Below are 21,301 nucleotides of genomic sequence, written 5' to 3'. Positions count from 1 at the left end.
GCCTTGCAGTGGGGCCACTTACTGCAGTGGCTGATCCAGAGCTCACCCCCCTCCCCCCACCCCCGGAGGCCTCCAGGGATGGGATCGGAAAGGCAGCTACCCCATTCTCTGAACAGCTGCTCCTCCCTACAGGCTGGCTGGCCAGAACAGCTCCCCTGACCCAGAGGTCACCCTGCTTCTCCTCCTGAGGCAGCTTCAGCCCATTTGGTGGGAGGACTCCACAGAGCCCTGCACACATTTCCCCAAGGCTGAGACCAGGTGCAGGCCAGCACCACTTCCATGGTGGGGAGCCTAGTGGGCATGGCACCCATGGTTGGGGCGCTTTGGGCAGAGGGAGGAGGGGGGTGGCACTCACCTATGGCCATTCACGTAAGGGGGCGAGGCCAGGGCAGAGGGCAGGAGTGGAGTAGGGACCACTGTGCCTAGGTTTTTGGCAAGGCTTTGGAGAGCTTGAGTTTCCCATTTATTAGGTGAAGGTGCCAGTACTTGCATGGGTCAGTCATGGTAAGGATGAGGGTAGGAGGTCACTTGATCCTGACTTAGTGGGTGACAAGCCAGCACTGGGGAACCACCCACAACATGCCAACACCCTGCTCCCTGCGTCTGATCAGGGGCTCACAAGACCAACTCTTCCAGACAGTGCTTGTGTAAAAAGGTTATTTTAATAAGTAAAAATGGCTAAGCTTCCAAAAGTTCTTAAATAGGATTTCAGAGGGAGGAAAATTTCAAGAGGCTAGTGAGCAGGGAGACAGCCTGGTGCCAGGCAGAAGAGGGGAGCAGCAAGATCCCCACTCACTGGCCTCCTGCCGGCCATAAATAAAGCCCGACCCGCGGCAGGAGCAGGCCTCCTGTGTACACCTAGGAACACTATATACACGCCTGGCGAGATGCTCTACTCCCAGAGAAGAGCAGGACAGGGCTGCCCACCAACCACCCAGCTCCCACAGTTCCTGTGCCTTCTGCAGGGGCCCTGCGGGCTGGGGAGGGTTGGGCCAGCCCGGGCGAGGGCCCACCCTCCCACACAACACACTTGCCCTCCCCACAAGGGCCCACACTGATGGCCTGGGCCCGCCCTTCCAGCCTGTGCCACTTGCACCCAGAGCCACAGCCAAGAGACAGGGTTTCCTTCTGAACATGTTTCTCATCTCAGGGGAGATGGGGTCAAAGAGGCGCCTCCACTCTGGCCTCTGCTTCACGGGCTCCAGACGCTGCAGCGGGGGCAGGCCAGCCGTGCGTGGAGACCCAGTCGCTGGTCCCTGGTCCGGCAGGGTGGGCATGTCCATCACACGGGCAACGGCCTGGACTTCCCTATGGGAGGGGGTAGGTTTTGTCAGCACCAGGACAGTCAGCCTCTGTCCCAGAGCAGGAGGCACCCGGGCAGAAGCACACAGATAGCAGGCAGCGAGCCCCAGACCCAGCCAACTTCCCGGCACAGCCCTGCAACCCGAGGCGGCCAGGCAGGCGGGTGGGCGGGCAGCCCTGGGCTGCTGGCCCCCACACTCACCTGGAGACTCTGCAGCCCCAGCCGTCAGGCTGAAATCAAAGCAACAGGTGTCTCACTGGTAGGCTTGGCCTTGGGCTGGGACCCACCCCCCAGGACCCTGCTGCCCACAGCCCCTTTAGACTCAAACACTTGCCAGGCCCTTCTGTGAGTGGGCCAAGCTGGGGGCTGGAGCCCCGGATTCTAATCACCCATCCATGGCCTACTTGGGAGGGCATGTCTTTCATGAACCCAGCCTCAGAGAACTGCGTCCTGGGCCTCACATCAGCGGCCCAGCTAGGAGTCAGGAGGGCTGGCCGCCTCCTGACACTCCATCTCGAAGGGGCCTTCAGTTTCCCACCAGTAAAATGGACCCAGCGCTGTCTGCCCTGACTACTTCCCAGGGCCAAGGAAGGTGAAACTGAAGCTGGTCTGGAGAAGTTCCATAAATTTAAAGCCCACTCCAATAAGGGCAGCCCATGGCTGTGATCAGCTGATGGGGGAGGCTCCCCACCCTGGCTCCCTCCCTGAAGACTCACCTGAGGGCTGCAGCTTCCTCCTGATGGAGCCTGGGCGGCTAGTGGTCCCAGAGCCAGGGGCCGAATGGGCTCGCGCTGAGGGCTGTGGCGTCTGGCAAGCTGGCTCCCACTGTGGGCAGAGAAGGGCAGGTGGGCGGGGTCTGCTGCCCTGGGTCTGCCCCCACCCACGTTTCCCCTCCCCAGCCACCTGAAACTGTTTCACCTGCAAGATGGACGTCATGATGATACAATAACCATGGGAAGAAGGTGGGAATTAACAAAGAAGTAAACTAGTTACTACTGAGCATCTGTGTGCCAGCATGCACCTCCCTGCCCCACCTCCAACCAGCTGATGACCCCTAGGTACCTCTGAGGTCAACAAAAACACCTGGACTGAAGAAGACTACTGGGTTTGGGTTCAAGTTCTGGCTCCAACCTCTCTGGGATCTTCCTGTCTTCCCCACTCCATGCTGTTCTCCCCGCCACACCCTCCCTCCTGCCCATGACAGGAATCTTTGATTCAGCGCCGGACGGAGGCAGGCCTGTGGGGGTCCCAGTACCTCTAGGTGCTCCTGGCTGGACCATGACCCGAGCTCTGTCCTGCGGGACCCAGGGCCCAGCTCCACAGAGCGCACCCTCTCAGCAAACTTGAGGGAGTAGAGCGTCTCACTGGTGTTCTTCTCCACAGGGGACACCTAGGGGACACACAAGAGCTCACTCTCCACCTGGCTGGCCGGCTGTCCTCACAGAACTGGAAGGGGCATCAGAGGGAGCTCACAACCAGGGGATTCTAGAAGGCTCCCTGGAGAAGAGGAGAGGGAAGGGAGCTGGGATTGGGGGGCAGGCGTGGCGGGCAACTTCACCAAGGTGCCTGAAGTGGAGAAAGCTGCAAGCAAAGCGTGACTGGCCAGGTCTGTTGGGTAGGCTATGGGGTGGGGGTGGGGGGCACATGTCACTGACTCCAAAGCTGCTGAAGACAAGAGGCTTTTCTCTGCACAGCCTGTGGGGTATCCCGGCTGCAGGGGAAGGAGGTGGGTGGGAACCCCTGTTCTTGGAACTGGCCAAGTCCGTACACGCTGATGGCCACCCTGACAGGCCCACCTGAGACCCTCACCTGCACCACCATGAGGGTCTTGCTGTCCCCGCTGAGCGAGTCCTGCAGCAGGTAGGTGAGCTTGGAGTTGCGGAAGGGCACGTGGCCCTGACGGGAGCGCAGGGCAGCGATGACATCGCCCAGGGCCGACAGCGACTTGTTGATGTGCTGTGCCTCCCGCAGGCGGCTGCCCTCCGCCCCCGACTTGCCCACGCGCTCCGAGCCGGCCAGGTCCACCAGGTTCAGCTTCCCTGCGGGGAGGGCGCGGGCAGGTGAGGGCCGCCCCAGGAGAGGCAGGGGTGGGGTGCTCGGGCCGGGCGCTGGGGGCCCTGGCTCACCCGTGGTGCGGAGGCCGGTGCTGCAGTCCACGCCGCGCACCGTCACGATGAGCAGGGCGTGCGAGCGCGAGCTGTGTTCGTTCAGGTTGGTGAACTCCGTTGTGCGGTTGGTGTGGCCGAACTCGAACACCTGGAGGCGGGAAGGCCGAAGCACCGGCTTTGGAGTGGGGTCTTCGGAATCCCCAGTCCTGGAGCACCCCAAGAGGGGGCGTCACCCGCTACCTCCTCCGGGGGAGGAAGCAGGTTCCCAGAGGCCTGCAAACCCGGCAAAGCCGGACCTCGAGCCCCATCCCTCCCGGCGGAGCCGCCCCGCTGTGGGCGGAGCCGCCCCGCTGTGGGCGGAGCCGCCCCGCTGTGGGCGGAGCCGCCCCGCTGTGGGCGGAGCCGCCCCGCTGTGGGCGGAGCCGCCCCGCTGTGGGCGGAGCCGCCCCGCGTTGGCTCGCCCAGCTCCTCACCTTGTTGATGTCCTCCACGCTCTGCACCTGGAACTCGGTCAGCCCCGGCACGTATAGCTGCCCGCTGCCGTCTGGGCACAGCCGGATTTCCAGTTTCTCCTGGGGCTCCTGTCCCAGCAGGTCCCTGAGGGCAGGAAGGACAGTCACGCCCTCCTCCCAGTCTGCATTCTGCTTACAGTTGCTCCCGCCCCCAGCCTGGAATGTTCCCCCATCACACTTCAGGATGCCTTCCTGGACACCAAGGGGCTCAGACCCTCTCCCTTCCCAGCCCCAGCTCCTCTTGGGCCCTCAGTTTGCTAAAGGGCAGAGGCAGGAATGTTCCCCAAAAGTCCTGGGGTGGTGGTAACTCCAGCCCCCATGCTGCACTGAACCCCTGGAGGCAGGGTTCCCCAAGACCCCACTCTCACTTTTCACCACCCAGTGCAGCCTGCAGGCAGGGTGAGGGCACTCTGAGAGGGACAGGAGGGCCTTGGTCTGGGTGTCCCAGCTGGGCTCAGTGGGCCCTCCTCCCTCCCGCCTGCTAGTGCAGGGGAGGGGCCTGGACACAGTGAATCCTCTGGGCCCAGTCACGACATTCAACTCCCACCTGAGGCCCCCATCTGAGGGCCCTTCATCTGAGGGCCACTCACCTGAGGACCTCATTGTAGATCTCCGCGGCACTGACGGTGATGGTGTACTCCCAGTCGGACGCTTTCTCCTGCACCTCAGAGAAGAGCAGCCGCAGGGCCCGCTGGTTGATGCCTGGGTTCTCAGGGGTCCCCTGGGGGTAAAATCAAGGCCCCAGTGAGCCAGGCCTCTCCCCTCTCCCCACAAAGGCTGACCTGTGCAGATGCTCTCCACCTGCTCTAGCTACCCCTCCCAGGCCGGCCTCCCCAACTTAAGCTCCCACATGCCGGCCTGCCCCCGAAACACCCTCCACCAGCTACAAGCCGCTCCACCTCCTTGGGCCTCAGTTTTCTCACCTTTAAAACAGCCCTACCAGGATTGGGCCTGAGACTTAAAGCAGAGCACCAGGTGGAACTTGGCCCAGGGCATGCACACAGGGGCTGCTGATGGATACCTGGCCGTGCTGGGCCCCCTGGGAGGAGCCACTGGGAATGTGTGACTTCCCTGCTGCTGCCCAGAGGCCCCACTCTGGGGCTCAATGTCAGGTGGGCCGTGGTGAGCCAGGTTCTGCGGGAGAGCTGGCGAGTGAACTGGGGCCGGATGGGCTGGCTAGCCTTTCTAGAAACAAATCTGGAGTCCTCACCTGGGCCTCCGTGTGAATGGCACCTTCCACCTCCACTTCCGCTTCTGCCACTGGGGCCTCAGTATCCTCCCACACCCTCCAGCCCCGTGGCCTCTGCCCCGCTGTCCCCTCTGCCCCACACTCCTCTCTATGACTGGCTCTGGTGTCTGCACCAATGTCACCTCCTCAGGGAAGCTTCCTTTCCCTCCAAATGCCGGATCCCTCCCTCACTGTTGATTCCTCATTCCTGGCTGAATTTTCCTCCCTAGCACCTGACCGAAGGACACATGGTGACTTGCCGTGGGCACTGCCGTCTCCCCACGGGTGGGCCAGCTCCGCGGGGCAGGCACTCTGGTCATGGCTGAGCCCCAGGCAGGGTGCCTGACGCACGTGGAGCCTCAACTGGTTGAGTTGGAGTATGGGTGCCCCTGTTTTCACCTCAACTCTGGGCACCCCAGCAAGAGCTGGGAGCCTAGATGGTGTTGCACACACTACCCCCAATCACCCCCTTCCCCTTCCCATCTTCCTTTGGCCTGCCTCTCAATAAACAGTCTAATCAATCCCTTCTTGAGGGAAAAGATGGTCCAGATTAGGGAAGAAAGGCCCACCACTGGAGCCTTCCCAAAGGGTGTCTAACAGCCTGGGCCAGCAGGGCCCTCTCACAGCCCTTGTTGGGACACCAGGTCACCTGCTGTCCACCCCTACCTGGAGAATCCCGCAGAAACCCTCAAGAGCCAGGGAAATGCTAGCAAACCAAAGACACGCCCTGGGACCAGCTTTCCATTTTTGTCTACAGTCAAGATTCTTCCTCCTCTCAACACCCCTATTCCAGGCCACTGCCCATGGAGGCATGGGGCGTGGGGTGGGGGGAGGGTGGCACAGGCGGGGAGATGAGGCCTGAGAGCTGCAGGTAAGAGCTGGGCACCCCATGACAGCCTCCACTGACCAGTCTCTCCTGCTGCCCAAGGATCTTCTTGGGGGCCAAGACCCCCCTCATTCATCCCAACACCCCCAGGGCCCAGCATGAGCAACCACACAACAGAAGCCCAGTACATGTGTGTGGTTGAAATGAGGGCAATTCTGAGATACGTCACAGCAATCTGACCTGGACTCTTAGCCCAGGCCGAGACCCCTCTGGGGCCAGAGGCTATTGTCAGCACACCTTCCCCTCCCCGTACCTACTAGGACCACACAGGTGTGCTTGGGCAGGGCACCCCCTCTTCAGGCCTGGTGCCTTAGGGTTAATACAAATAATTATCGGCTCGGCTCTAAGGCTGTGAAGACCAAGTGAGGCAAAACATGCCCCACACAGAACCTCGAGACCAATGAGGGCCACCCCCATCAATGGCAGCAAGGGGGCAGTCTTCACTCCGAACCCCTGCTCCATCCAGTGGGTACCCACCTCCATTGTGTACGTCTTGCCAGCACCCGTCTGGCCGTAGGCGAAGATGCAGACATTGAAGCCATCAATGCAGGAGGTGATGAGGGCCTGCACCTCCTGGAACACCTGCAGAGAAGACGCAAGCTGGAGGATGTGGAGCTGCCAAGGCTGCTGGCCGCCCCCCACCCCAGCCACCTCCTCCTGACCGCTCCCCTCCTTCAGCAACAACATGGCACATGTTATCATGGGCAACCAGCTCACTGTGGAGGAATTTGTGACTAATGAGTCATTTACACGAGGCGTCAGTGGGCAACCTCATTGCCGAAAGACTGAAAGGAAGTCAGGGTAGTAATTACTGCCCACTGGCACCTGAGGAAGGGGCAGCCTGGGCCAGGAGCTCAGGAGCCCTCCCCCAGCTTTTCCATCTCTCAAAGCAGAGGCAGCATGTGCCTGGCACCTCCACTGGCTTGCCTGCCAGCCATTGACAAAGGACGGGGGCAAAGATAAAAGCCTAGCCTGGGCACAAGCAAAACAGGCCTCTCAGGTTAGCCCTGGCAGAGATGAGGGAAGAGCAGATGCTGAAAACACCTGGCTCACACAGGCTGCAGGCTCCTCCCTGAGGTCTGCGCGAGCAGCATGGGAGTCCCTAGAAACGCCCGTGGGGCCCATAAAGGTCGTGCTCCTGGCTGGAGAGGCCTGCCTCCACACAAGCCAGGGTCCAGTGGGTGGGCGGGGCCATGTGAGTGGGAGGGGCTGAGTGGGTGTGGTTGATTATGGGAGGGGACCGTGTGGGTGGGAGGGGCTATGAGGGTGGGTGTGGCTATAAGGATAGGAGGGATCACCTGAGTAGGGTGGGCGCAAGAGTGGGTGTGGCTGTGATGGGCGGAGCCACGGGGGGTTTGCCCTAGCTTATGCATGGATCTGCCCTTCTGAAGTCCTTTTTGCCTTCCCACCCTCCTCTCTCCTCCAGAGGTAAAGAGAGGGACCATGTAGCCCTAGGCTTCTCCATCCTGTCTCCCCTCCCTTACATTTATTTTTGTCCAGCCCTCACCCATCTCTCCCCCTTCATGTGAGGTGAGTGTGTCTCTCTGTCCCTCTCCCGGCAGGGGCCACACTCACGTCCTGTTGTGAGGCCTGTGAGGAGAAGACCTTGTCCAGCTCGAAGGAGACAGGCTTTCCTTTGTGCAGCAAGTGAATGATGGAGTCGTCATCGGGATCAAAGGTCACAGCATTGGTCGCCTCTGGTCCTTCCCCGTCCTCTTTGGTGACTGGCCGGACACGGGCAATCACCCGGATGTTCCCTAGATTGGATGGGGCAGGAGAGACGGGTACAGGCCAGGTCAAGACCAGACTACCTCCACACTGGTGTCCGGAGCAGGCCAGTGGCTCAAGAGGTCCCTATCTTCTTAGTAAGGCCCCCAAGGGCAAGGTGGCCCACAAAGCTGTTCTTAGTCATTCACTATACTATGAATTCATGTATCAATACATTTTTTGCTAAGCAAACCAACTGAGGGTGGCAGCCTCACCTTGGGGACATAGAGGAAAGGTCAGAGTTCAGACTTTGCACCTTGCACCCAGTTTGGGTGGGATACCAAAATGGACAACTCGTTACACATCTGGACTTCAGTTTCCTCCCACACACAATGAGGGGCTTGGGTCCCACTAAGCTAAGGAGCTTGTTCTCTCATTCTAGAAGGGCACTGTGAATGCCAGGATAGAGTCTGGGAATCAGATGGGCTGACGGGACCAGGCAGAAGATGGGCATGGTCAACAGGGCAGCCCCGGGGTTGACTGGGCACAGATTCAATCATGTCATCCCCCTTGCTTCAAGCCCTTAGAGGGGATCCCAGAGGCTTGAATGAGGAGAATGAAGAGAAAACTCGCCATCACATGTAGCATGGCCCCACCTCCCTTCACCTGTCCACTCCAGCTCACAGTCCAGGTCTCAGCCCTGGTTCCACCTCCTTCAAGAAGCCCCCTCGACACCCTCAACTGTCAGATATTTAGGAGCTCTGAGAACCCCTCCTCAGCCCAGGTAAAGAGGCACTGATGAGGTTCTCAGGGTGATTAATGATCACTGCTCCCCCCACTGCCACTGAAGGAAGCACCATGAGGGCAAGGACGGGTTCTGTGGGGTCCACAGACATATCCTCAGTGTCTGGAACAGCATGTGGCACAGAGCAGGTGCTCTCTGGACCACTGGGCAGTGAACAGGTGGTCTCTCAAGCTTGACCAAGCCCTACATCAGAATAAATGATATTCTAGCCACCCACCACCCAGTACTTCAATGCCCCGCTCCTCCAACACCCAGTAGGCTGCCATGGGCACTAGGAAAGCCTTCAGAGTTGGACAGATCCAAGGTGGACCGTTGATTTACACACCATTCAGTTTTGAGCAAATTTCCTGTGACATTTCTGTGCCTCCATACCCTTATTTACAAAGAGGGGATCACAACAGTGCCTCAAAATGACAGGGCACAGCTCCAAGGACTGGAACTGGAGCCAAAGGGAAGGGCAGGAGCACCCCTGAGGCAGATCAGGGCCCCGTCTGCTGGGCACCCCCCAATCCACCCGGCAGTCACCTTTCAGCCGCACGAGCTCGTTGTGGCACTTTTTACGCAGCTGTAGCTCCCGGCGGTACTTGCGCAGCAGCTCCTGGTTGTTGCTGTTGACCTCCTCGATGGCCTGGCCGATCTGGTGGGGGAAGGGCAGCGCCATCAGGGGGCCAGTTCCACCCACCTCACATGCCCGGCTGCTGCCCCCCCACTGACAGCCTGCTCATCGCTGCCTGCCCTGGACTGGGCACCTGAGCTGAGCTATCACACATCAGATTTTCCCAATAACCCTCTGGGTAGGTACTGTGACCAGACCCATTTTACAGAGCAAGAAACTGAGCCCCAGAGAGGCTAAGCCAATCTAAACATTGCCCTGCTGATGAGCAAAGAGCTGGGACTCAGCCCCTCACTCCACAGCACCAGGCCTTGACTACAGGATTCAGCTGGACCTAAATCTCAGCTCTACTCTGAGGAGCTGGGAGACCAGAAGCAACTGGCTCGATGTCTTCGAGCCTCAATTTCCTCATCTGTAAAATGGGAATTCATATGAGCTGGTGATAAAGATTTCAAGTTCCATTCATAGGGAAAAGAAACAAGATGCAGGCCACACTCACACCTGTTCCCCTTTGTTGGGAGAAAGGGAAGTACTTGTACATGCACATACATGTCAATAGTTTTCAACATGCTCGGGATACCCTTTAGGGGGCATGCTGGGAGAGGTTTCTTTTGGGGAGTGGGCTGGGTGGCAGAGAGAGGCCTTTCCTTTTCATCCGACACCCATCTGTGAAGTGTGTACTTTCAACATGTCCATGTATTATTGACATGATTTTTTTTATTAAAGGAGAAGAACTATTTTCGATTTCCCAAATATATGTCTACCCTGCAGAGCTGTCACACAGACTCAAGGAGCCAATGGCTATAAAAGGCTTGGCATGTAGCAGGCACTTTACAGACGTTGGTTATTCTCATACTGCGCAAGTACAGCTTGAAAAAATTAAATTAAACCTAACAGATGTAAAGATATGTGTAGCATGTTTGAGATATAAAGATATGCGTAGCCCATATGGGATATAAAGATATATGTGACATGTTTGCTTTACAGACTCATAACAAGACAAATACCCCTGACCAGACTGTTTTTCCAACGGTCCGAGGACAGCCATGTGTGTGGTAGGGAAGGGAGCTGCCGTCTGGGGGTTTGTCTGAGTTTGGGAAGGGCGTGGTGGGGGATGCTGTGTCCACCCAGGGGCTCCAGAGCCTCTCCGAGCCCCGCCACCCAGGGCCTGCACTCACCTCGGCCTTGACGCTCTTGAGGGCCTCCTGCAGCAGCAGCGGGAAGCCGCGCACCTGACGCTTGAGCCCATTGTAGTCGTTGGTCAGGGTCCGCAGCGCTGGCTGCAGCGTCAGCAGGTTGGTCCGGACGCCTGTGGGGACACAAAGGGGTGAGAGGCAGACGGGGTGAAGGGCCATGGTGTGGGGAGCAGGCTAGGGCTCAGCCGGCCGGCTCACCTGCCAGGTTCTCGTGTACCGCCTTCATCTCCACCTGGGCTCTGGCAAAGGCCTCCTCGATGGCCCGGTTCTTGTCCTCCTCCAGGGACTGCATCTCTTCCAGCATCTGCCCGTGGGCCCTCTCCAGCTCCGACTCGTACATGGCGATCTGAAGCCAGGGTCAGGAGCTCAGTGCAACACCCCATGGTAAGGCGAGATGCCCCCTCCCACACACACACATGCACAAGGGAGGGAGAGGATGGCCATCTCTCTCCCCGAGAGGGCTGCCAGCTCCGTGCAGCTACTTCCCGGCATCAGCCCAGCACTATCCAGGGTCCCATAGGCCCTGGGAAGCAGGGGAGAGGATCTCTTGTCAGTTATGATACAGACCAGGGTACCCTTCCAAGAGCGTGTGTGACGGGCCCTGAGTCAATCTTGCGATGAGGTCAAGCCCCACTGGGAGCTGGGTTCTGCGATCAGACCATTTTACAGATGAGCAGAAACTTGCCCTTGGTCACCACAGCCAGCAGGGAGAGGGGGGCTGGAACACGGGTCTGTGGGACCCCAAGTGCTCTGCCTCTGCCCTGTGCCACAGGGCGACCCCAGCGTGCACACGCCGCCCCGACAGCCACGCGCTGACCCGCGCACCTGCGCCCGGAGCTGGGCCGTCAGCTGGTGTGAACTCTGCAGCTGCTGCTCCATCTCCTTCAGCACCTGCCTCTGCATGGCCACCTGCTCCTGCAGGTGCTGGTTCCGGGCCTGCGACTCGCTGAGGGCCTGCTTGGTCTTGGACGACTCCACCTCCACGGTCTTGATGACATACTGCAAGGGAGGGGCGGAGGGGCGGGAAACACAGAGGCGTGTGGGTGCCTTGCCCTCACCCTGGGACCCTGAGGGGACCCCTCAGGAGCATCCCACTCACAGCCCGCAGAAAAAAACTAGAGGAGCCCTGAGGTCTTGGCTTTCCAGAATGCTGCAGGGGCCTCCTGGAATCTTCTCATTTTCACGAGCCCCAGAGGAGCCTGGCTGTGGCCCAAGGCTGGGCACAGGACAGACAAGGAGGGCAAAGACAGACAAAGACAGACAAAGACAGACAAAGAGGGCGGAATGTCGTGAAGCATCGCAACCATGCCTGGCTCACAGCAGGCACCCCAAGCCTCGGTTGCTGGACGCCTACATGGCCTGACCCTGGACAGCAGGAGAGGGAAGGGGCCAGGCTGAGTGCAGACCTGGAAGGATTCCTTCAACCCCTTGCACCTACTTATTCACCAAGACATGCCTATTCTACATCCGGCCTGTCCTGGGCTCCAGGGACCAGTGCCGAGGCACAGTCCAGGTGCATACAGCAGGCAGCCACCTGGCCCCGGCTCACCTTGATGGGCGGTGACTGGGCGCGCAGGCTGGCGATGGTCTCGTGGCTGTCTCGCAGGCGCCGGCTGAGCCTCTCCTCCTCCTGCGCCTTCTCAGCCAGGCAGTCCTTGAGCCGCAGCTCCACCTCGGCCAGCCGGTCGGTCTTCTGCTGCACCTCCAGGTTCAGCTCTGACAGCAGGCCTTTGTTCTCCGCCACCTCCAGCTGCAGCTGGGACAGCCTGTCGCGGAGCTGGGCGCTCTCCTGCAGACGGACAGCCACAGAGGCACGGGAGGTGGGGACGGGTCAGGTGTGAGACCAGCGGGCAAGAGTCAGCGTGAGGAGCTGGGGTGACTGCTGGGAATCGAGCCCCTGGCTCCCCCGACCCTGGGACCACGCTGGTCCTGGGCCCACCTGGCTGTGCTCGCAGCCTGTACAGGGGGCTGCCGGCTTGGCCCTCAGCTCCTGCAGCTCCGCCTCGCAGCGCCGCATCTCCTGCCTCAGTCGCTCATTCTCCACCATCAGCAGGTCCCGGTGCTTCTCCAAGTCGGTGCCTCCCTGCAGAGAGTCGAGGGGGGACATGTGGTCAGGGCAGGTGGGGTGAAGGACGGGGCAGTGGGGAGGCAGAGACAGTACAGGGTGGGGTGGGCAGAGGGCCAAGATGGGGAGGAAGAGAGAAGGAGAAAAGAGAAAGAAAGGCCGGTGATGGACGGAGAGAAGAGAGAAGGGTCTCCAGAGAAGATAAAGACAAAGATGAGATCAGAGGAGAGGAGAGACGGAGGAGGGTGGTGAGACAGCAACGGCTCCCGGCTGCACCCCAGCCCTCTCATTCTATTTTCCTGAGTGTGAAAGTAACAAGGAAAGTCGTATTTATATACACAGAGATCACACTCCTGCTTTACATCAGCAAACAAGAATTAACCTCCCTCCCATTATGGGTCACGCAACCTCGTGGTGATAAGTACCCTGGAAGCTTCTCCCCACCCCTCAGCCCCGTTAGGATGGTGTTAGGATCTCACCAGCTCAGATCGAAGGCGGCTCACTTCCTGGGCCTGGCTTATGAGTTTCTCCTTCAGGTGTTCCACCTGCCAGCAGAAAGCCGGGGTGGTAAGCCTGGTTTCTCACTCCCAGGCCTCTCGCCTGACCCCATGGCCCCAGCCCTCCCTGTGTTCATACATCAGGCCACACCTGAACTCCAGGTGCGATGCACCTGACCTGTTCCTGACAGCTCTCAGCACCTTCTCCCATCACAGGACCAGCCAGCCTGGGCTCTCAGGAGAGTCCGGGGAGCGAAAGCGGAGAGGGGACCCCTGGGCCCACTCCAGGGGCAGCTCGATGGGGGACTCAAGGGACTGACCCTCAGGACACCTGCCTTGCCTAGACCCCTGCCCAGGCCTGTACCTACTTTTGTAATTGTAACTCTATATCCTTTTTTCTTAATAGGCCTCCAAACTGTATAAACTCCAGGCACTACAAAACGTGGATTGGTCCTTGACTGGCCCCTAGAATTTTCCACCCTGAGTGGTTCCTGGGGAGTCTGTCTGTGGAGACACCAGCCGGCCAATGACCAGCACACCTATAGGATCTGAGATCATCCCGGCTTCCAGTCTGCCTTGCCGGAGATCCATGGGGTGTGCACCCCATCAGGAGGCGAGGGTGACCTGGCTCAGCCAGAGCCCAAGGAGGAGAAAGCAGCCCCCAGAGAGCAGGATCCCGGGGGGCTGCCTGCTCTCCACGTAGGCCTAGACCCTGGTTTCACGTCAGCCCGCCCGCAGGAACTCTCCCCTCAGAAATAACCCAAAATGCAGATGAAGACCAGCATTCATCAGGGCATGTTTAGGGATTTCCCTGCAGAACATTCTGTGATGACCACAGGGAACCTTGGGAAAGGTACCGTGAGAGAGTCAGGCTCCCTCCACGGAGATAAGGAGGTGCGGTTTACACAAGCAGGCCACGTAGCCTTGGGCTGGCTACTACTAAACACCAGGAGACAAAGCCTACTGCCTACAGAGTCCACCAGCCAGCTAAGGCAGGTGGAAGGCAGTGCAGGACTAGATGGCCAAGATCCACCTGAAGAAGGTGGGGGCAGGGGGCGGCGGTGGGGATACAGGCCCAGCGTTGCCAAACTTCTGACCTTTCAAGCGAGCCAGACATTGAGATTTTCAGGTTGTGCATATTAAATCTCCCCACTACATACGGCTGAAATGTCATCAACAATCGGTTGAGCATGAGCTCAGAACCAACCATCTCCTGGGGCTGGAGAAAGCGGCTGAACCACAAGTGGACCTCTGCTTCTCTGGGCAGGTTGGGGGAGGAACTGGGTCACAGGTGTGACCCCACCTCCGAGGAAAAGACCAGTGATACCAGCGAGCTGCTCACTCATAGTTGAGGAGGTGGAGTACAAGACACAAGACCCAGAGAGGGGCTGGGAGGACCAACCTGGCTGCCCAAAGCCTGCTGGCGGACAAGCAGGTGACTTAAGGGCGGGCACCCGAGAAGGTCACCTCTGTCACCTGCTCCACCAGCACATTCCTTCCTAGCAATGCACTGGACATGGACCAAGGCAGGCAGCAAAGCCTATGCCACTTCTCTGCCCACTGCAACACCCCCTTCTGTTAAGAGCCGGACACAGAGTGCTCAGTCCCCTTGCCCTAGAGGGGAGTTTGAATAAAGCAGCCTTTCATTCCTTAGTGATGAAACGGGCAATAACCTGAATGCCCAGCATTAGGGGAATCGTTAGGTAGGTCACGGTAAATGCACTCATACACTACTGTGTAATTGTCACTTATATGCTTATCGTGAATTTTAAATGATGTAAGGAATGGCTCCTCAATGTATTAAGTAAAAGAAAAATCCAAAAACAAAATTGCATTTGCAATACAAAAACATAGAGGGCGCTGGGTAGCAGGATTATGTTTGACAAATGTTTAACACTTTGCAGTAATTTTTAAGTCTCAAAGAATATATATTTCTCTTGCACTCCTTCCACCCTGAAACAGGTGGAGTCCACCTCGTTTTGAAAGGTTGGGGGCCCCCACCTCCCTCCCCTTCCTCAGAAATCACCCAGTAAGATCCACTTGCACGGAGTCAGTGTCCCAACAGACTGCTTCCTCGGCACCGGGCTGGGGGTACTCAGACCTCGTGCCAGCACCACTGGCACTCAGATCCAATGCAGTGAAAATGGGGTTTCCAGTGTTTATCTGGGGTGGGGGGGGCAGGTAGTCAGGATGCTTACCTGCCACCTGCCTGCAGCCCAGTTCCTATTCTCTTCTTACATCACAATCGGAACTCTGGGAGTGCCAAGCCTCTGTCTGGAATCTCAGAGGGGCACCCCAAAAGGCAGAGGCTGCCCTGGGGGGCAGGCTAGGGGTGAGGTGGGGCATGAGGAAGAGGCTGTAAAAGACCCCTCTTGTCAGAGATGTCAGACCCTCGTTCTCTCCCGGCTTGTCTCGGGCAGTGGGATGGTCACACTGGCACCGCAGGACGGCTGGTCAGGCACAAACCACCCCGTGGTGTGCGGTGGCTGTGCCCCGGCCGGCCAGCTCCATTAGGGGCTGGGAAGGAAGAACACGCGCTGCCCAGGCGCGGGACCCCTGCCCCCCACACAGAGGGCTTGGCTTTGGGGGGGCCGCGGGGAAGATGGCAGCTTTCCCCCAGCCTGGGAGGGGGAACGGGTGAGTCCCTCACGGTCAGGGAAAACAGTGGGCGATGGAGACAGAGACAGAACCACCGGCGGGAGGCAGGCTCAGAGCAGAGACGGGGAGCTGAGGGTGAACCTGACCAGAGGGCAGAGCTTTTGGTGGGAGGGGGTGCCCCACAGGCACCCCCTTTGCCCACCCAGCACAGCTCTGAGTCAGCGACCATACCTGCATCTGTACACCAAGAGGGTTCAAACGCGGTCAACCCCAGCGCTGAGAAGCGACCAGGCTGAGTTTGTGCAACACTTTCCCTGGGGCTTCCCAGGTAGCACCAGTGGTAAAGAACCTGCCTGCCAATGCAGGAGACATAAAAGACACAGGTTCGATCCCTGGGTTGGGAAGATCCCCTGGAGGAGGGTATGGCAACCCATTCCGGTATTCGTGCCTGGAGAATCCCAGAGGAACCTGGTGGGCTACGGTCCATGGGTCGCAAAGAGTCGAACATGACTGAGGCGACTTAACATACACACACTCCCTGAGCTCAGTCTTCTAGTCATCGGAGAGAAACTGAGTCACAGGCCTGGTGCAGGGCAGCCTCGGGGGAGACCTGGGAGATGGGGCCTGTCTGCTGACCTGACGCCAACCCCTAGTTACATCTCCCAGCAGAAGCAGGCTCAGCAGAGGGTGGGCTGCCCGGGCTGGTCTGCGTTTTCCCAGTTGTCTGCTCCTCTCAATGCAGACAACCTACTGATTACCCACCCTCGACCTCCCACCGAGCCTGGCCCTCCATCATCAGCTGTCTTCTGAGGAACGAAGGGCTGTCCCAGTGGCAAGATCAAGGGGTTCCTGAACTGGGAAAATGAGAGGGCCTGGGATCCAGACGGCCCCAAGGAAACACAGTCTAGAGGCCTAAGGGACAGCCCTGGGGAAGCACACTGTCTTGCCCCCAACACACTCCCCATCCCAGGAGACCTGACTCCTGGCTGCCTACATATGTGACCAATGACCAGGCCTGTCTGGCTGCGTCTGTCCACCCTGCCTCTACTGCTGGGTTTTCACATGTGAGTTCTCTGCCACCAAGGGTCACTGGGATCACGGACTCTCAGGCCAGACTTGCCCAGCAATACAGACATTGCCCTATGTGCCGGACAACCCTGGACATGTCTCAAGTCCACCATGCCTCTCTCCATATCCTTAGCTGTAGAATGAGGCTATCTTACTGAGGAGGTCTGGAGGATTAAGTGAGATTACAAGAGATAACATATGCAAAGTGCTTAGGACAGGGCCCAGCACCGTAATGAGTTCTATTAATAGAATGAAAGTTCAGATAGGCAGAGATGTTTGTCTATTGTGTCAGCGCTGTACTCCAAGTGCCTAGAATGGCACCTGAGTAGGTGCTCAGTAAACACATATAGAAAGAGTGTTGAACACCTGAGTGAGCTGTAAGCCAGGGCATGGGGCAGCAAATGTGGTGTGGGCTGGGGCTCACTGCAGGATGCTCCCTTCCACAAAAGGCAGGAGTGGCTACTGGGCTCCAGGCAGTGGGTACCATGCGGGAATGTCAGCCCAGAAGTGCCATATCTTCCAATATTTTATGACAAAAAATGGAAGCTGAGATTTTTATATGAACTTAACTAAGATTTAAATGGTGGCAACTAACTTGAGCATTAAAAAATCAGGCCAACTGGAACTAATAAATTCAGCCAAGTTGCGAGATACAACACATTGAAAATCAGTTGTGTTTCTATGCACTAATACTGGATAATACAAAAAGGAAATTAAGAAAACAATTTCATTTACAATAACATCAGAAAGAATAAAATATGTAGGAATAAAGCAACTATGGAGGCAAAACCTTGTTCACTAAAAACTATAAAACGTTGCTGGAAGAAATTAAAGATGATAATGGTAATGGAAACACATCCTGCATTCATAGTTTGGAAACAATATTGCTAACACATCAACACTACCCAGAGCAATCCATAGCTTCAATGCAATCTCTATTTAAACCCCAATGACATTTTTTGCAGAAATAGAAAAGTCCATCCCAAAATTCACATGAAATCTCAGAAGATCCCAAATAGCCAAAACAATTTTGAAGAAGAATAAGGTTGGAGGACCCACACTTCTTGATTTCAAAACTTACAACGAAGCTCCAGTAAACCAAAAAGTGTGGAATTGGCATAAAGACAGATATATAGACCAATGGAGTAGGATAGACAGCCTAGAAATAAAACTTCATGTATCTGGTCAACTGATTTTTGACAAGGGTGCTAAGATTTTTAATGAGGAAAGGATAGTCTTTTCAACAAGTGGTGCTGGGAAAATGATATCCACATGCAAAAGAATGAAGTTGGACGCTTACTAACACCATATACAAAAATTAACTCAAAATGGATCAAAGATCTAAATACAAAAGCTAAAACTATATATAAAACTCTTAGAAGAAAACAAGGGGAAAGCTTCATGACTTTAGATTTGGCAATGATTTCTTGATTAGATCATTACTGTGAACCCCCCAATCCTGTGAGGTACATACTATTATTATCTCCATCTTACAGGAGGAAAAACTGAGGTCCCAAGAAATTAAGCCTTGGTTAATCTTGCAAAGGTCACTTGACTACTAAGTGCTGGCGCTAGACTTGGAGCCCCTGCAGTGCCCTCAGTCTTAACCACTAGGCCACGTTGCTTTTCAGGAAGAGCAGCATGAGAAAGCCAGCTGAGTTCAAAGATAAGTCTGGACAAGAATGGGAACCAGGAGGCCTCCTGAGAACAAGGTGGAGGGTACCCCATGGTGGGCTTTTCTTAGAGAAGCAACAGATAGAAAAACCAAGAAGGTCAATCTGTGTCAAACCACAGTGAGGCTGAAAGGAAACCCGAGCGCACAGACCTGACACCTCACGAGGCACAGCACTTTACAGTTTATGACCCACTTTCTGTCCAGTCTCATAGCTGAGCTGCTCAGTAACCACGGAGCAACATCATCAGACCCAGTTTAGAGACGGGTAAATGAAGGCTCAGAGGAAGTGACTTACTACAGCCGCACAGCCAGCACGTAAACCCCACGCACGTGATTCCAACTCCAACACTCCTCCCAGTAACAGTGAGGGCGGTGACGGTGGTGACACCAATAATACTGGTCATCTCACCAGATACTGCTATTATGTCCATTTCACAGATGAGGAAACCGAGGTGCAGAGTGGTAATTAACCCAAGGTCACACAGCTGATGAGTAGTGCCAAAGTCAGGATGTGGATGGGGCTCCAGGCCCTCAGCTCCACAGGGTCAGACCCTCCCAAGAGTGGTTCAGAGACCTGGACCTTCAGGTGCATCTCCTGATATACTTTTTCAGATAAGAGTTTGCAGGAATAAGCATGAGCCAAGACTGGGAACCATTCGGAATTCTCCAGATCATCCAGAGGAGTGAGGGTTGGGATGAGAGAAGGAGTCAGGACTGCCTGGAGAGCTGCAGCTCAAAGACCAAAAAGACTGAGATGTTTGACCCTCAACCTCCCATCTAAAAAGTAAGTCAATTTTGCTAATTAAAGGGGAAAAAAAATGTTTCTTAAACATTCGTTTAGGGGCTTCCCTGGTAGCTCAGTGGTAAAGAATCTGCTTGCAATGCAGGAGCCACAGGAGATGGGGGTTGGGAAGATCTCCTGGAGAAGGGCACGGCAACCCATTCCAGTATTCTTGCCTGGAGAATTTCAAAGACAGGGGAGTCTGATGGGTTACAGTCCATGGGGGTCACAAAGAATCAGACACAACAGAAGAGACTAGCATGCACGCACACAAACATTTGTTTAAAGTCACAATAGGCCACATATTTCATTTATATGAAATGTTCAGAAAAGATAAATCCATATAAACAGAAAGCAGGGCACAGGACTTCTCTGATGGTCCAGTGGTTAAGGTTCCATGTTGCCAATGCAAGGGACACAGGTTTGATCCCTGGTCAGAGAACTAAGATCCCACAAGCCATGCGGTGAGGCCAAAAGATTTTTTTAAAAACCCAGAAAGCTGGGCAGTGGTTGCCAGGGGTTGGGGGAAAGGGGACATGGGGAGTGACTTAATAGGTCTTTGAAGGGTGACAAAAATGTTCTAAAGTTAGACAGTGGTGACGGCTGCATCATCACCTTAATATACTGAAGACCATACATTGTATACCTTAAATGGATGAGTTCTATGGAATGTGAATTCTATCTCAGTAAACTTCTTAAGAAAAAAAAAACAAAACTTGTTTCAAAAGTGAAGTGCCTGGACAAACTAAACCAAGGGAAGTCGGGGAAGGAAGAGCTCTCCCCGCTGCAGGTCCTGATCTCCCTGACAAAGGCATCAGGTAGGAGCGCTCATGCCCTCTGTGCGCGCCCGCCAGCAGAGACTTTGTTACTCTTCCAACTGTACATAAATGCAAGTGACAAATGTCTGTCCTCCCCTAGACTGCAGCTGCCACAGGCCAGGGCGTGCCTGTCCACCTGGGCACCCCCACTGCTCAGCTGGGCGCCCCTACAGACCAGGCACTCAGCAGCCATCTGAGGCAGGAAGGCAGGAGGCAACAGTGATACAAAGTTGGTGTGTTACACCTGCCGTGAAGAGCTCCCACGAGTGGGACAGACCAGACCAGGGGCAGCAAACAGTGGGGGTCAATGCACGAGGAGACAGACAAACTGGGCACCAGGGAGGCCCCGACAGCCTGAGGACACATTTGTAAGCTGGAAAAACGCTGCATCTGAAAAGTGCATGAGGACTTCCCTGGTGGCAAGGTGGGTAAGAATCCACCTGCCAATGCAGGGGACATGGGTTCGATCCCTGGCCCGGGAAAGATCCCATAATGCTGTGGAGTAACTAAGCCTGTGGGCCCCAACTACTGAACCCCAGCACACCTACAGCCTGTGCTCCGCCGTGAGAGAAACCACAACAATGAGAAGCCTGCGCACCGCAACGAAGAACAGCCCCCGCTGGCCGCAACTAGAGAAAGCCCACATGCAGCAATGAAGACCTAGCGCAGCCAAAAATTAAAAAATAAATAAAAGTGCATGAAAATAATCTGCTGCCCCCGGAACTGAGAACAAGTCACGGCATCCAGTAATGAGGAACAGAAGGTCCACAGGCTGGGCAATCACAGAGAAAGAAGCTGGTCCACCTGAAGGCAGGGCGTTCTACAGAGAGCCAGGCCCAGGAGCGCAGGCACAGGCTCCAACATGGAGACGGTGTGCAGACAGGGATGGGGACCTTGGGGAAGTGGGGAAGGTCAGACTTGGGCCTGAGAGATAGACACTGATGATCAGAGTGGGGAGCTGAGCCCCAGGAAAGGGGCCTCGGGGCCCACATCATGGTGGGAAGGAGTGAATTAGCCAGGCACTTGAGGGAAGGCCAGGGGTCAGCCCACAGGGCCTGTGGCATCCCCAGCATCCTCCTGGCCAGCTAATGCAGGAGACAACACTGGCCAGCATGAACCTTCGCTTTCTCTGGCTCCCAGAGGTTTGAGAGCTCCCTTCTCTCCCTGGTACACACCCCCAGCCTCTCATCTCCTGCCAGTTTTCCATGGGGCAACCTCTGCAATGAGTTTGGTCCATGTGGGCTCCCCAAGCCAGAGCACCTCGGAAGATGGAGTGGACTCAGCACCAGCCTCAGAGCAGGAACATCCCTGCGCCTTCCTGCTCCGCCCATGTCTACACATACTGCCTGTCACTCATGAAGAGGCAGATCTGGCCCCCTGGTAACCTCGAGGAATGGCATGTGGAGGACCAGGACGGGAGACCCAGGCCTCCGTGTGTTCC

At 56.5% G+C, this 21,301-nt stretch overlaps 1 protein-coding gene across 11 annotated transcripts in view; it reads right to left on the bottom strand.

The window, feature by feature from the left end:
- Positions 1 to 643: 643 nt before the first annotated feature.
- Positions 644 to 21,301, bottom strand: part of KIFC3 (kinesin family member C3) — a 35,128-nt gene continuing 14,470 nt past the window's right edge. For 7 of the 11 annotated variants that reach the window (XM_043435638.1, XM_043435637.1, XM_043435641.1 and 4 more), the window contains 16 exons: positions 12,903 to 12,968; positions 12,298 to 12,441; positions 11,908 to 12,147; positions 11,184 to 11,357; positions 10,557 to 10,704; positions 10,341 to 10,471; positions 9,075 to 9,186; positions 7,613 to 7,794; positions 6,515 to 6,619; positions 4,514 to 4,644; positions 3,885 to 4,008; positions 3,430 to 3,559; positions 3,113 to 3,342; positions 2,559 to 2,693; positions 2,020 to 2,128; positions 644 to 1,308 (listed from right to left, as the gene is read on the bottom strand). In XM_043435638.1, the coding sequence (XP_043291573.1) occupies positions 1,283 to 1,308; positions 2,020 to 2,128; positions 2,559 to 2,693; positions 3,113 to 3,342; positions 3,430 to 3,559; positions 3,885 to 4,008; positions 4,514 to 4,644; positions 6,515 to 6,619; positions 7,613 to 7,794; positions 9,075 to 9,186; positions 10,341 to 10,471; positions 10,557 to 10,704; positions 11,184 to 11,357; positions 11,908 to 12,147; positions 12,298 to 12,441; positions 12,903 to 12,968 (2,187 nt within the window). In that variant the 3' untranslated portion in view covers positions 644 to 1,282. Of the gene's footprint in view, positions 1,309 to 1,504; positions 1,534 to 2,019; positions 2,129 to 2,558; positions 2,694 to 3,112; positions 3,343 to 3,429; positions 3,560 to 3,625; positions 3,739 to 3,820; positions 4,009 to 4,513; positions 4,645 to 6,514; positions 6,620 to 7,612; positions 7,795 to 9,074; positions 9,187 to 10,340; positions 10,472 to 10,556; positions 10,705 to 11,183; positions 11,358 to 11,907; positions 12,148 to 12,297; positions 12,442 to 12,902; positions 12,969 to 21,301 lie in introns of those variants that run through there. The other 4 variants (XM_043435642.1, XM_043435644.1, XM_043435645.1 and 1 more) reach the window with 3 other exon arrangements.

Source organism: Cervus canadensis, chromosome 18, assembly GCF_019320065.1.
Source record: "Cervus canadensis isolate Bull #8, Minnesota chromosome 18, ASM1932006v1, whole genome shotgun sequence".
NCBI lineage: Eukaryota > Metazoa > Chordata > Mammalia > Artiodactyla > Cervidae > Cervus > Cervus canadensis.
This window is presented reverse-complemented; position numbering and strand designations above follow the sequence as displayed.